The sequence below is a fragment of the Malurus melanocephalus genome, unplaced genomic scaffold (assembly GCF_030028575.1).
Source record: "Malurus melanocephalus ecotype Western Australia unplaced genomic scaffold, MMel_1.1 scaffold_164, whole genome shotgun sequence".
Lineage (NCBI taxonomy): Eukaryota > Metazoa > Chordata > Aves > Passeriformes > Maluridae > Malurus > Malurus melanocephalus.
The window spans coordinates 806,107-821,610 of NW_026623396.1; the positions used below are offsets into that span (position 1 = coordinate 806,107).

General features: G+C 35.3%; 1 protein-coding gene across 3 annotated transcripts in view; it reads left to right on the forward strand.

Annotated features, from left to right (window-relative positions):
• The window catches only part of PHF14 (PHD finger protein 14), a 155,713-nt gene extending 140,565 nt beyond the window's left edge, over window positions 1-15,148 (forward strand). For 2 of the 3 annotated variants that reach the window (XM_057372130.1, XM_057372132.1), the window contains one exon: window positions 14,329-15,148. In XM_057372130.1, the coding sequence (XP_057228113.1) occupies window positions 14,329-14,403 (75 nt within the window). In that variant the 3' untranslated portion in view covers window positions 14,404-15,148. The remainder of the gene's footprint in view (window positions 1-14,328) is intronic. The other variant, XM_057372131.1, reaches the window with a different exon arrangement.
• The last annotated feature ends 356 nt before the right edge of the window (window positions 15,149-15,504 follow it).

Below are 15,504 nucleotides of genomic sequence, written 5' to 3' on the forward strand. Positions count from 1 at the left end.
GTTTGCTTCACAAATGGTAGAATTTTTTAATTTGGGTATACCTAATTTTCTTTCTTCATCTTCTGCTCAAGACATGTTAAAGACAAACACCTCTGTGAATAGATACATGTTTGGCGAGGGTAAAAAGGTGTGTGGCACTGCATGTTGTGATGGGAATACCTCAATGGTACACTTCCATCATGTTTAAGTTGGTTAAAGACTGTTTGGTTTGTCTCTTTTATTTAAATCCCTGTGGAATCTCAGTGTCAGACAGAAAGTCTGACATCGTGTTCACGAGCAATGAGCAGCAACCTTTTCTGCCTTTGAGACATGAATGGACTCAAAGTTTCTGCAAGGAGGGCACAGGGATGYTGGTTTTCTGGCCAGGACACATCCATGGCAAGCTGCTGGCATCTGCAAGTATCTTTCATGTTCAGGACAGAATCAATTCAAGAAATCAAAAACAAAAGTACAAATGGTCATTGACTAGGAAATTATTGTTTTCTGTGATGGTAAAATATGAATGAGGTTTTTCTGAATGGGCTCCTGTCTGCTGTGGGGTGGGTGTTGAAGGTGCACATGGTGTTTCACCAAAGAGGAGATAATACCTAATGACAAAGCTCCTGCTGAATAGAGAGGCTTACACATTCATGGGCTGCACCAGCAAAGTACCTAAWGCTGTAAGAACCTACAAATCTGAGCTATTCAACTTGGGATGAGTGTTACAATCAATTATTGTAGCTTTCAGTAGAGTGGGTGTTCCTCTCCTTGTCAGACTTAGACTCTTTCCTGCCTTGTGGAGTCAGTTTTGATGTGTGAGAATTATATCCAKTCRTAGCTGGTGCAGAATGCTGGTTTGGATAAAGCCATCTGTGGGTTAAACATCTCAGTTAATGAGAAATTGGCTGTGTGGGATTGGATTACCACCTGGATTAGATTTCTAATGCAATAAATTTCCAGGCATCCTCTTTCAGTATTTTCACAACACTTCAGTCTATATTATGGTGGAAATTGGATTAAAAGGACAAAGCGTGAAGTCATTTGCTGAAGCAAACAGGRTGTTAGTGCCAAATTTTGTATAAAAGGATGCTGCTGAAAGGACCGCATGTCTCTCTTCTAATCCACAGAGAATCCTCTGCCTCTGAGTTTAAGGACTTCATTTCCAAATACAATGCACAAGGGGTACATAAACCCCTGTTTAACAGTTCATTTTGTGCATTCATCTCTTGTTTGTTTATGGTATTAGAAATGTTGTTTTAGGCCTGGAACAATCCCATTCATGTGGAAATCACTTTGTAAATTTAAATACTGTATTAGTGGCAGTTATGTTCAGAGAAAGTATTTTAACATGTTGGGCAGTATCAGTAGCAATCCTCCTGTAATTCCAGTTTTAGATATATGAAAGAAGATTCTGCCTTATATTTTTCTCAATGAAATAAAGATTTTCAACAGAAAAAAATGGTTATATGTACAGACAATGCTCATCATATCTGAAAATGTCATGTTGCTAGGACAWATGAATAATTGTTGTTCTTAGATGAAAGGAATAGAGTTTATGAAACTTCCATTGTCCTTTGAGTGGAGAGTAAAGTTTGTATTGTAGGCACAAGACAGAACATAAATAATGCTTGATAAAAATCCAAATTCAGAAGGTAAATATCCAAAAGTTTCTGCATCCAAAGATGTAATTCTCGATCACAGTCCTAAMAATTATATTCAAATGAAGCAAGATGGCCTAAATATGAAAGTACATTCATGCATAAAAAACATATCTGACTCCAGATGAATACTGCAGCTTTCACAGAGACAAAGTGGACCACCACTTAAATTCCATTAGGATGTGATCTTCCTTGGAGAGCATGTGCTTCTCCTTCTGAGAAAGAGGAATAGACACATCAGTGTCATTTGATCCCACCAGCTGATGTACTAGCACTGACTTGGTAGTTACTTACTTATTACATTATATTTTAAAAAGTGATTCCATTCACTTTTCATCATTCCAAACCAGACTTCTTTTTTATGCATTGCTTTCTGATAGCTCTCAAAGCATCCTTTCAATTAAATAATTTCCTGACAAAAAAAAACCAAGTTTATATGATGTAAAACTGTTTTTCATGTGCTTTATAGGTTGCTGYGTATTATACAATATCATGTATAATAGAATTCTTGTTATAAATGGTTGTTTACTTTTTCTAGAAACAAAAAATAAGCATTGGAACTTAAAACCAGACAATTCCTTGCAATAACTACACTCAAGTGTTCTCTGCTGGCTTCAGAAARAATGAGTGATGTTCTGTGCTAGAAAAGTTAATGCTTTTAAAGTCTTTTGTACTTTCTGAATGTAATAACAATGACAGCACTTAGCACTTATATAAATCTTTTCATGCATAGAGCTCCATCCTGACACTGAAAGTATTATTATTCACATTTTACAGATAAGTYCTTTAATGTAGCAGTGACTTCAATTTCCACACCCTCCAGGCCGAATAAGTATTATAGCAGGGGTACAAATGTCAGAGATTTTAGCTGAGAAATTCTTCATCTGAGTCTCACACATTGCTTTACTATTGGCACATGCATTAGCTTTGTGCTGGTTTCTGTTAGTGACCCTCCTTTAGATTAGAAACCCTGATAAGTACTACTTCTCCATTTCTGCCACTTCTTCCATGAYGTTTTCCAGAAGTCCAGAGGTTTCCTCAGATTTTCCTGCACAGTCCCCTTGACCTCAAATCAGTTTTCCCTGCAAAAGGACACCTCTACAGATTGACTCAAGCTTCAGTCATATTTTGAGAAAATATCTGCAATAACTGTCTGATTTTTTATGTCTGCCCTATACAACCAGTTTGTTTTATAAAAAATATAAAATATTTCTATTTTGAATCATTTTATATACATTTTGATGACAACTGCTTTTTAAGCACTCTTTATTTATTAGCCATAATTGGAATTAAAATGTGATTATCTACATGGCCATTATCCTGACCCACTTGGCCTTTCTGATATTTTACCTCTTGTTCCTCTCTTCTTCCATTTTTTTTCATAACTGATTTTATACTCTGTATGATCAAACTCTCCAGATGTGTTTATACAGCATGTGGCATGATACGACTTGGACAAATTTGGATTATTTATTAATGTTATAGATAAATAAATATCTGTGTATTATAATTTATCATTTTGAACAACAAAATCTTCAAATGACCCAGAGACTTTTCTATATCTAGGTATTAAGAAGCATCATTTGGTGGAATTTTCAGTAGACAGGGGAAGCAAAACTAGCAAAATTTTTCATTTGCTCTCTTGAGAACTTATCTCCTGAAAGGTTTCCTTGAATTTAAATTAATTGAAAATACCTAAGTCCAGTTCAAGTCACAAGTAATTAATGTTAAAAACTTTCAGTGACATTAAGCAGAGTACTGGCAAAGAGAAACATCAGTTAATGTAGGAAAAGTAAGATCCTTSATTTGTTATTTGCCAAAATAGATGGCATTTGCTGTATTTTTTTCACAGTCTTAWGAATAGTTAATAATCATATTTTTAAATTGCATTGGCAGAAGAAGTAGTAAAATAATCTTTTTGTTTCTAAATCTAAATACTGATTTAAATGACAGTGCTACAGACTTCCATGKTTTTTGGTGTTTTGGTTATCTCACTTACATGTAGAGGAGAGGAAKCAGCAAAATGCATTGCCTCAAATGCTAAGTGGTATTTGCCAAAGGAGGACATAAGCCTGTTTTTTCTACATAAGCTTTTTTTTTTGTACTGMCTTTTCATTTTTGTGAGGAAATGAGACATGGTAATTTTATCTTAAATCATCAGTAAACAGAAAATAATGAAATACACACTGGCTGTTAATTCTTAGAATCATGACACCCAATTCCTGGAGCTCCTGTATATGCAGCAAGAGGAAAGCCARTGAATAAAAAGAAATAAATTGCAACTAAGTGAAATGAATGTTGATGGAAGCTTTTGCTTGGTGTTGTTAGGTAACACTGGCAGGTACAAGAGCAGCTGTTGAGCAAGGACAGAGAGCAGCAAGTACCAAACATCACCGTGGGKCTGCAGCTGACCCTGTGTAAGGTGACGGACAGAAAATCTCTGCAGGCAGTTGAGTGGCAGCACTAGGATTTCAGGAAAACATAGCTCTCTGAAAATAGCCTCAACTTCTTCTTAAATACCTCTAATTAAAATGCCCTGCTTGATTCAGGGGCTGTTTAAACTCAGTATCTGCCTTGTTCTACAGAATGGTTTGTACGTAGCCCCAGTGAATGGTCCTGCTCATTCCAGTAATCAGATGAGTTGAATGCAATGATTCATGTATACRTGTTTGCAAATTGTGGCCCTTGATGGTAAAAAATATGGTGAAAAATACTATGTTTTTATACTGTGGTATAATGTAATGGGAGACAAAAAGCCTTCTGAGGGATAGAGTTTAGTGAGCTTCAAAAGGAGTTTCAATGAATGATATTAAGTGACTTCAGAGTTTTAAGAAAAAAAGTGAATAAACAACAATTTATAATGTAAGCTCAGTAATGAGCTCTTCTAGCATAAATATGCAAAACACTAATTAGTTATAGCCAAATTTCCCTAGCTTTGGGAATCTTTTAGAATATAGCTTTTCAGTAATTGAATCACATCAAAGAATTTTTTTTTTCTCTCACTCTTCTAAGAAAGTTATGTGTGATTTGTTGGAGGGTAGGCAGAGATGGGAAGCAAGCTGTTGACAAACCAAAAGATGACTTTGATGAGGTTTAGTGAAACAGTGACTTACAAATTTATCAGAAAGAAATGCACAACTAACATGTGAGAAGCCCTGATTGCAGTGACTACCAGCTCTGAGATGAGCTCTGTCAATTAATTTGATTTTAACATTCCAAAAGGCAACTAATTTTTTCCCCCACAGAGTGTATAATTATTGTTAGAGGTAAGGTTTTGGAAGGATTTCAGAGTATGTTTGAAGGCAGATGCTGCTTTTAAAGGGCAGTTTTTTTGGGAAAGTTCTCTTTGATGATACTTGAAACATTAAATGGTTGGACATCACATTATTTGCAGTTGAAAGAGTTTCATCTGATTCTGATTTCAAAAAAATTACAGTGAAACAACATCTCTATCGTGACAGATTACCAAAACTTTCCTCAGTTACCCACTGAATTAAATAACATTTGCTTTAGATCCTCACTTGGAAATGCAAAGAGGAATGGAGTTTGAGCAGATCTACTGTTAAATCTGATACATTCTTTTTTTTCTTTGTCTTTTTTCTTTTTAAGTTAGAAGCTGATCAGACTGAAACTGTTAAAACCCTGGTGTATTAAATGTTAAAATTTTTATTCCAAATTGAAAGGCAACTGATTTGATCCATAGTRTGAAACAGGACTGTTCAAGCATCATTACAGGATCAGAACAGCATCCTTCAAATAGAGCAATAAAATCAAAATATAAAAACAAATCTAAAAGCCCTCCTTTGCCATCAAACCAACTGAACTCCAACCTTTAAAGACATCGATTTCTTGTCCTGTTAGATTTCAGATTAGTAGTCAAACAGGTGAAGGGAATCGTTCTATGATTCTATGTAGTCAAATTAAAAGTATGTTTATACAGCTTGGACAGCAATGATTTTGGCTTCTGGATRGGTCTGCAGTGCATGTGTTAATTCAGATTAAATGAATGATAACAGTAGCAAAAGTGTAGATGTTCCATGAGAGGTGAAAGGGTCTGCTAATATGACACTACGGGTCTGGTCCTAGCCTAAAATGCTCTTTGGGGGATTTTATGTAATTGATGTTGTTGAAATAATTGCTTGTTTGTTGCAGTTATAGTTGTTGGATTCTGAATTTAAATATCAATATGTGTTTTGGGGGGACCTGCTGAAAGGAGTTTTGTTTGGTTGGTTGTTTGGTTTTTTTTTTAAGCAAAAGCCTTTTTATTCTCTAATTTCTTTATCAGTAGCACAGATTCTATTTGCTCTCACAGTCCATCCTTCATCTACTCCTACAGCTTCATTCATTTCTGTTTTGTTGGCAACTTCATGGGTTGTTACTAAATATAGGAGTTCAGTATTACAGCAAATATAAAAGCATTTCTACAACATTTACTTATATACATTTTGGAAAATAAGTGACAAAATAAAGGCCTATACTGTTGTTCAGACTCCTATTAACTCCATGGAAAGTTCCACTTTTATACCTTGAACCTGAACAGAATTTCATGACTGTACTAGGTGAAATATTCTGATGAAATAAGAAGAAAAAACTTTCTGAATTCTTAACTGTCACATTATTACAATATTTTCATTAATTCCCAAATTATTAAATTTATAGTATGGCAGTAGGCTTTTTCCAGTTAAATGTGCATTTTCTTTTGTCATAAGGAAGGAAAAAATTTGGTTATGCTTTTTACAGTAATCTAATTAAGCGTTTCCTGTAAGTTCATTTCAGTATCTAYCATGGCTCACTAAAGTTGAAATTCAGTATAGAATGGTAGATTAATTGCCCTTTGTCTTCGATGAAATAAGASTCCTAAATATGCAGAGTCATGAAATTTAATTGTGTTCCTCAATTGCTTATTCAATGCTTTGGAAACCTGAATCAAGAAATACTGGAGAAGAGGGCCAAAGGTTGTTAAATGTACCGAGTAACACAGATTTTGAACTTTACTTAATGAACCGAATGTTTATTACTATGAAATAAATGCACCATTTAAAGAATTACGGTGGAAATGTAAAACATTAAAACTCTAATTAATTTTGGTCAGAAGCATGCAATGCACTCATTTTTCCTAAAACATTTTCATTAGGGTCTATATTTCCTCTGTTATTGAGATAAATGTATTCCTTTCATATGGTAGAGCTGTCTTTTTCTGTTACAAACATGTCCTTCAGTGGTGTTTACCGTGATGTCTTTCAGCTGCCTTCCACTTTGGGCAGCATGTCTTGATAGTAGCTTACAGAAACATTTTTCTATAACTCAGTTGTGCCTACTTTTGCTTTTAATGTTAATCATTTTTGAAGCAGAGTGTTCAGACCTCTGGGTAAAGGGCTATAGATATAGATATAGATATAGATATAGATATAGATATAGATATAGATAGATAGATATTATATGCAGATTACATTTTACAAACTTATTTGAGAAAGCAGTTAAAGCATGAAAAAACCTTCAGCTGTCATTTAACAACTACCAAGATACATGTATAGCCTAACAACTGAGCACTTAAAAATTAAACTTTTACTTGTTGGGGTTTTTTTAACTAATACTTAGAAATAGAACAATTAATTCCTTATTGCTTGCCTGAGCACCTTTTGTTCTCATGTAACTATTGTAAGAAGRAGCCATTTTATTTCTTAGTATAAAGAATACACACATGAATAAGGTCCGCTTCTTGTAATTTAGTAAATGGGTAGTGTAAATATGGTGAAAGTATAACCATAGATATTTGAAACTATTTTCATTATAATATGCATTTCTAGGCAATGAAATATTATTCTGTTGTAGTATTGTGTATAAAATGTGAAACTATCCATCTTAAATTTACAATTCATAAAAATAATTATTGTGTAGAAAATGCTATTTTTGTTTCCACATGTGTGTTTATATATGTGCACAGATGTAATTATTATAATTGAAGGGCAAATTTGCCTTAAAAATTATCTTATTCAGGATTGTGTCAGATTTGAAAACTAGTGTCCCCTCCCACACTGGACTGTAAATTAAGGAGATTTGTCCCATGTGGGCACAGTACAATCCTATTAAAGCTGTTTTTTTTCATCTCTTCCTTAGTTGATCTTGCAGGTTTGTGATATCTAAACATTTATAGGTGCAGTTCATAAGCCTGAACCTTTAGAGACTCAAATTCTTAAAGAGGAAACATTTTGCTCTACTTTCTTCAAGGAGAACCAGCTGAACTTGTAAAACAATGGTTGGGTTTCAAGCACCACCTGCCCTGAAGAGGATCCCAACTGTAGTGGCAGTCAGCCAAAGGGACCACTCAGTGGAATGGTTGCCTCCTAAAAAGGAGAGGAACAGATGGAAGATTTGAAATCTGGCATGAAATTCCACTTCTGTACTGAGCGTTAAATGAAATTCGACTGTAAGGGCTCTTGCGATGCTACATTTATCTGTATAATCAGAATTAGCAACAAGGAAATAGAAAATACAGAACACTGACAAACATTTCAAAAAGACTTTAAAGTTCTCGTGGCAGTGTGAGTTAAAGGAAAGAGTTTGTGATAAACATGCAGCTGCTTGTAGCTTCTTAAAGAGGAGTGTTAGTGTAGAAGTAATTCTGCTGTCTTGCATTGCCACCTAGAGCTCAGCAGCGTGCGCTGCTCGGTCAGAAACACCAGCGCTGCTCTTTTCACTGAACAAAGTGGGCTGGAGAGCTGCTTCCAGTTAATGGATGTCGTGTTTGCTTACATTGTAATGGTTAGTCCCTTCATAGCCAACATTTTTATAGCGTACCAGATCAGCAGGGATTTGGCTGTAGGATTTTGGTGGGCTGTGACAGTAGGAATTAATGGAGATGCGCATTAAAAGGTACGACTGTCAGATATCCAGTGGTCCCAGAGGGGGCATTTTCTTGATGGCTGCTTTAGAATACTTCATGAAGCAAATGTCAAACTTGTCAAGGCTGTCACTATGAAAATGATCCATGTAGCAAGGGTCTCCTTTTCTTGGGAAACAAACATCTGCCTTATCACTGCAGAGCTGTGGTGACAGAAAACTCATCACAAGAAATTTATATTTGCTTCTGATATCCATTGCTAAAGAAGTGTTCCATTTCTACTCGGTGTTTTTGCACCTCTCTTCATTATAAGGGTTGTCAGTAATAGGTTTGAAGAAGATAGCATGAGYTTTGGAATTATTTCAATTTTACTGCTGGATGCCTTCCTTTTGCAATTTAACAGAGAGACTACCTCTGTTAGCTCCCAGTGTTTCTCTGACACTCATTTTCCTCCAAATTCGTCCTGTGACTTTGGAAGCTAGACCTTCACRTACACAAGCAAAAGCTCTAATATTTAATAAATTCCTTCTGTTCCTGATAGACTTTTTAAAGAGTATTAAAAGTATTTTTACCTACTTCCAACTGGTGTTTTCCTAGCTAGCTTTTGTGAGGCAAGAGATGGAATGGCAGGTGGGCTCCTTAATACCTTAGTCTGTTAGTTATATTACAGGCCTTTTGGGTTAAGATACTCTGGAAAGTAATGGTATCAGAATTTGGTCCTGGGTGCTTTTGAGGTTATATTTCTAGATTTTGTAATAACAGAGACAACCCTTTAATCATTCCTCATTACAGCAGGGCATTTTTGTGTTTTGCATGCTTTCTTATTATTCGGGTTGTCTTTTACATCATCCTGTAATATACAGCTGTTTATTAAGTTTAGAATATCAGTTACAGTTGGGAAAATACACAGCATTGTAATCAACTCTGGATATTACAGGTGTGATRCAATGAACAAAACTGGGAATTGATGCATTTCCTAGCACAGTTAATTAATGTGTGATSTGTTCTATATGGAGAAGAGTGTCAGATTTCCTTTAGAGTTAAGAATTGTCTAATTCACTCTCATTTTCCAGATTTCATTTCATTAAGTAATGGAGGAAAAATAAATTCTCAGACATTTTGTATAAAATTGGTTAGGGAGTGGGGAAGAGAAAGGGGTGTTCAAAGCTCTATTTCTAGGCGCTTTTTTTTTTTTTTTTCCCCTGGTTTCATTCCAAAATTTGTCTACAGGGGGATATTCTGGAATAATTATTACAAAATTAACTTTGGTCACAGAATAATGTGGTTGACCTTAAACATGCTTTCAAAGGGGATGAAATTATATCACAGTCTTTCTCARCTCTCAGCTCAAAACTTCTGAAGTAGAATCCCAAAAGTCAGACTCTTATCTTTAGTTTTTGTCACCTAAAGATATCTAAGTATCAAAGTATTGTCATCAACTTCAGCAAAGCTACTGAATGCTCAATCCTTCAATAAATTACAGCCCTTAATTATGTGGCAGATTTTAGGGTCTTGGTTCTAAATTCTTGGGCCCATTCTGTTGCTGTGACCTTTAAATTCCCCGCTACCAAGTATAGACTAAGCACTATGAAGGGAGAGATGTCCATGGGAGATTTGAAAAGACCTGTAGAACACCCAAAGGAGCCTTTAATCTCTTACCTTGTTTTAATCAGAGAAAAGGTGGGATGCCAGGGCAAAGGATGTAGGAAAACTAATGTGGAAATTCGATTTCTCCATCAGTGGCATCAGGATGCAGATGAGGTGTCCAGTCATCGGTAGCTTGAGAAGCTCCTAAGCTGCATTTCAGTTCAGAGTGTTGGGTTTAGCAGCACTTTGTAATGCCCTTTATACTTTTTTTATCACTTCTGGTTTTGTAAATCTGTAATGACGTCAATTTCAGATTAGTAAAGTTCATTCACTTCAATATTAAAATAATCTTTGGGCTGTTAAGTGCGCTTTTTCAGTAGGAGTAGTACAGCCTTGAGGGATTCACTTCCTTTGGCTACTCTTAAAGTCACCAGATCTCTGCTGAGGCATTTTTTAGGTGTTGTGTATTCACTGTATAATATTTGAGTCTGTGATTCTCTGTAGTCAGAAAAGATACTGAGACARGTTTGATTTTGGGCATCCGATGGCAATAACTACTTTAAATGTTTGATTTGTGACATCTGCTAGAAAAAGCTGCTTTGATTTTAGGATTTTTAGAGCAGAAAGCCCTACGTGTTAGAGGCATAGGTGGCTGGAAGAAAAAAAAGAAATAATATAAAAAGAAGATGGGCAGTATTAATAAAAATGACGTGAAATTAATTAATTAATAAAAAATTTCTGTGGACAGAAACCAGAATTCAGTATTTCATCTGCTGCTAATAGAAACTTTGCACACTGCCATCATGGACTGGTTTTTAACAGATAACATGAAAATAAAAGGCTTCCCTTTGCTATTCATGAGAACTAAAAGCATTATAATGATAATGATAGGTGGTAAAACAAATATATTAAATATATTTAATCTGCAGTCTCTTTTGCATAATTTCTTGATAACTAGACTATATAGACTATGTAGCTGAAAATTCAAACATTATTAATGACATTAGAAGCTCCAACCATTTCAGTATTCTATGTGCAATCATAGGACTTGCCTCTTGGGCTACTAAAAAAAAAGATAAAGGATTTTGTGGAAATCTTGCATTGTCAGCAAACTGAAATAATAGTGAGTGTTCACATCTTGTAGTATGGTTAAAATGTGCACTAAATTGTCAGTTCAGATCTTCCCCAAGTATAATGGGAATGATAGAACACTTYTTATAATTKATAGARGTTCATGTCCAATTTTTTTCTGACATGGCCATTCTGAGGCCTCTGCTGTCACTTCTTTTCTGGCAGAAAGCTGCATGACTGCCAAAACTTTGGTTCATACTTTCCAGTGTTCCCTAAAAATCCATTTTGCCGTGTTGTTTGTGTTTGCACTATTGTTCATGTGGCAGTGCACAGGCCAAGGAACTGATCTGCCTCAAGGCAGGTCTGACAAAAAGTTTTCTCCCCTTGCTGATTCGTACTATGAGAAAGATCAAACATCTTTATTCTGAGCCTTGCCAGAACTCATCTGTGTTCATAGATACACAACTTTGATTTCTGTTCCTAAATGAGGTGTGAGTTTCTGTTCTTTTAAAACAGAGCTGGAGTAAAAGCACTTGTGTAAAATTATGGTGTGAGGCACAGTTTAATGTAACACTAGGCAGAAAGTTTTAGTGCATAAAAATGCAAAAATAACAATAAATTTTAAAAAGTCAGTCGGGCATCTGGATGACTCTGCATGGGAATCTGCCCACATAAGTCAGATTTGTACTCTGCGGGTAGGTTTTACCTGTTTGAATATGTTTTACTTGGCTGAAGCAACAGGAGATCAACAAGGGAACAAGTATTAGTCCTGCAAAATATCCCAAAGTGGATAGTTTCCATCTTGAGTATTCCACTCAAGCAAATCCTGGAGCTGCCATCACCAACAGCCATCATTTCTACATCTCAGAATATAAGGATCACTGCAGCTGCTACTGGAAGCTATGAAATCTGCCAGAGTGCAAGCATAACCTTTTGAACACAGAATTAAAACATTTTAAGATTACACAAAGCCAGAAGATTCTGTAAAAAACCCTCTTTGACTGGATAAAAAGGTGTTTTGTCATTAAATCATAGGCTCAGGAAGCTGATCCTGAGTATTGAGCCTGATTGTGCTCTTTTAGTCCTCAGTGAAGGTGTGGCCCTGTTCTCTCTGAAATTTCTGCATGCTCCATCTATTAGGAGGGGGATCCCCACACAATATGTCAGGAGTTCCGGGAAAAGAACGAGAGTGCAGGGTTTATATTCTGTATAAGAGAGCACAAGTCAGGACATTGGAACAATGTCAAGTTGTGTGCTAGCAAGGTGAATTAGTTGGTCATTTGGGATACAACTTGTATAGGTTGTGAACCTTCAGAAACATGAAGATTTACTGTTCTTATATTAGTATGGTCTTCATTAAATAACCTGGGTGTTTTTCTATAGTAGCCAAAAGTTTCTGTGGGTGTTTTTTTATTCCACAATATTTTTCTATCACCTGTAAGCAGTAAGCTTGGCAACACCTCACGCCTTTGTTGTTTCCAACTCTGCCTTGTGTTTGTTTTTGTTTAAAGTTTGACCTCTGTGTGCTATACATTGCACTTCCTTTAATATGTTTTGTACTTCTAATTTCAACGAATCTGCAGTCTTTGTTTTCACACACATGCACAGACATGTTTTYTCACCCACACAAAAAGAGCCACAGGGAGCACTACATGCTTTAAAGGAACTGAAGAGATGACGGTCCCCAAACATAAGAAAAAATGCTTTTAGTTTCCAGTGGTCATTCATGTAAATATTTTTCAGTGCCTAGGCTGTCCCCAGAAGAGGGAGGATTCAGAGGCTTGATGGCTTGGAGTATCTGCTACTGTAATAAAACCAGCTTTTCCATTTTATTATAATTGGGTGTAATTATTACGAGATCACATTTTTAAATGAGATTTTCAATTCCTGTACTATTTGGTGCTGCCTGTGTAATCTTTCTATTTTCTACCTTTTTTCTACTCTATTTTTCTCTATTTTCTACCTTTAAAAATTAGTTTCCTTACAAAGCATGCTTTCATGGTGAAAGTACTAGGATGCAAAAGAAGGGAGTTGTGCTCATACAAGAATGAAAATGTTCTTTTAAATCAGGAAAATACACCTTGGGTTACTGGGTCCCACCTAAATGTCCTGTATTTCTTTTCTCTCAGCTGTTGGCTTGTGATGAGTAGTGTTACAGCAGCCAGGCATCTTCTTCATTCCCAAATGTCTGTTCAATTCTTTTTTATGTTATTGGAATGTGGAAGATTCCTGTAAATTGAATTYAAATGCAGAYAGGAAAACTAGCCWTACTTTGAAATTGTCATAAGGGCTSTTCATGATGTGACGGGCTGYAAGTTGCCTCATAAAASAATTTTCTCACTCTTCCATAATTTATACCTGGGAGGTCATGATTTTGTACTGGACACAGAGTAGTATCCATTCCTATGGAAACACGCATTATGATGTCACTTCAYTTTTTCAGTGAGATCCAGAGGAACCCATAATGAATTATGAGCCCTACTCTTGGAGCTGAAGYTGTAGAATATTGTAAGCATGCTGCTGCCTGACATGCTCATGTTTCCTATTTTAGACCTGACTGATCTTCAGATAACATATGGTGGTACAAGTAATTGGAAAATTGGCAGACCTGTCAAGAAACTATGCTGGATGGGACAAAAATACGATGCTGCAGCACATAAAGTGTCTCTGAAGTTAAATTTATTGTCCTTTATCAAATGGTGAAGTAAACGTATCTGGTCTCAAAAAAATGAAACATTTTTCAATGGCAGATGCTTTTCAAAAGTAATTTTTAGTACAATGATGAAAGTTCTTGCATTCAAAAGTAATTTAGTGGAAAGCTCTGGTCAAGAACAAAGGAAAGGTGTGTAATACTGTCTGCTGTAGGTGTTTGAATATCTTTTCATCTCTGTGGTTTAATAATTTCTTTATGTAACCATCCAGTAAAATGGTCAGTAAAATATTTACTCATTAAAATATTCTTCTGCTATAAATGTAGGCAATTAGACACCTTTAAATTTCTTATCATTTTTATTTCAACTCTTGAGCAAAACCAATCACTTGAATAAATGACTTTCTTTGCTTATTTTTATGCTTATTGGTCAGGCAAAAAATGGCAATAGACTGTACAGAACTCCATACATTTGAATAAGCAGAAAAAGTGTACTTCTTCAGTAAGTTGATTAACGTTCAAGTTTTCATTTTCTTTTACAGGAAGATGCAAATGAAGCTGAAGCAGAAAATCCATCTCAGGAGCTGAATTTGGAACAGAAAAAATCAAAAAAATAGGAGATTGCTGTCTTGTTTGAAATATTTGCAAGTTGTGTAACAGTGGTTATAGTTTCTCATTGTAAAATTAACAAAAAAGTTCTCAATAAAGTCATTGAAAATTAAATTCATGGTGCACTGGGGAATTAATTAAGTAGCTCCTGGTGATATTCTTGATTACATTAAAAGCTGAATTATCAGAACTGAGTACCATACCAGTAAAATTCTGAAAGCTTTTTGAACATGTTATGGAAAGTTGATGGGTTATTCATCATTAATCGCATTTACTAAGCAAATAGGGCAATTTTATGTTTTACTCTGCAAAGCAATGTTATCCTTAAAGGATAGTTATAACTCAGACATATGTTGGTATTTCTGAGCAACAGCTTTGATTCTTAAAAGTTAGATAAGTATGTTCTACTAAAGGAGCTCTGAAATTTCTTCTGATTGGTGTTTAAAATAAATGCTTCTGAGGAGTAGGTAGAGGCAAGGATTTTTTGGTATGTATAGTACATTTTCAGAAGTAATTAGTTTTACATTTGTATTGTGATTTTTAATTGGTTTCTTGTTGCATTATACTTTCCTTTATGTAAACCTTTTCCATCTTCATGTGATTGTTGTCTTTTAATGAATGTCAAGCTTTTGTCTTGATTTGTTCATCTTTCTCAGGTCTACTTCCCTCATGCCARTCTTTCCATTCTAACGAAATAAAATAAATTCCTTCTGTGTTATTAGACTTTCAAGTGAGTAATAAATATCTAAAATAACTTTTCTTACTRTAGTCCTAATTTTGTTTTCCAGTGTAACTCTGCTTTTTAGCCTGGTGCAGGTCAGTAAATGGGAAAGTACAAGAAACTCAGAGGTAGATTTATAGCCTGATAGTTTCACAGATTGCAATGAAGAAACAAAAAATCTCACTGATTCTCTCTTACGTTTAAAACAACACTCACCTAAGTCCCTTCAGTGAAGTTTATCTTACTCTAGAGAAATTAATTGTTTTCAGCTGAAAAAGTTCACTTCTTTTCCCACTCTTCTATATTTTTACTGTCACTTTTTGCATTGAGTGTTAAATCAGATTGTAAATAGTATCCATCCTCAATTTTGTCCTGTCTGTGTAAGTTA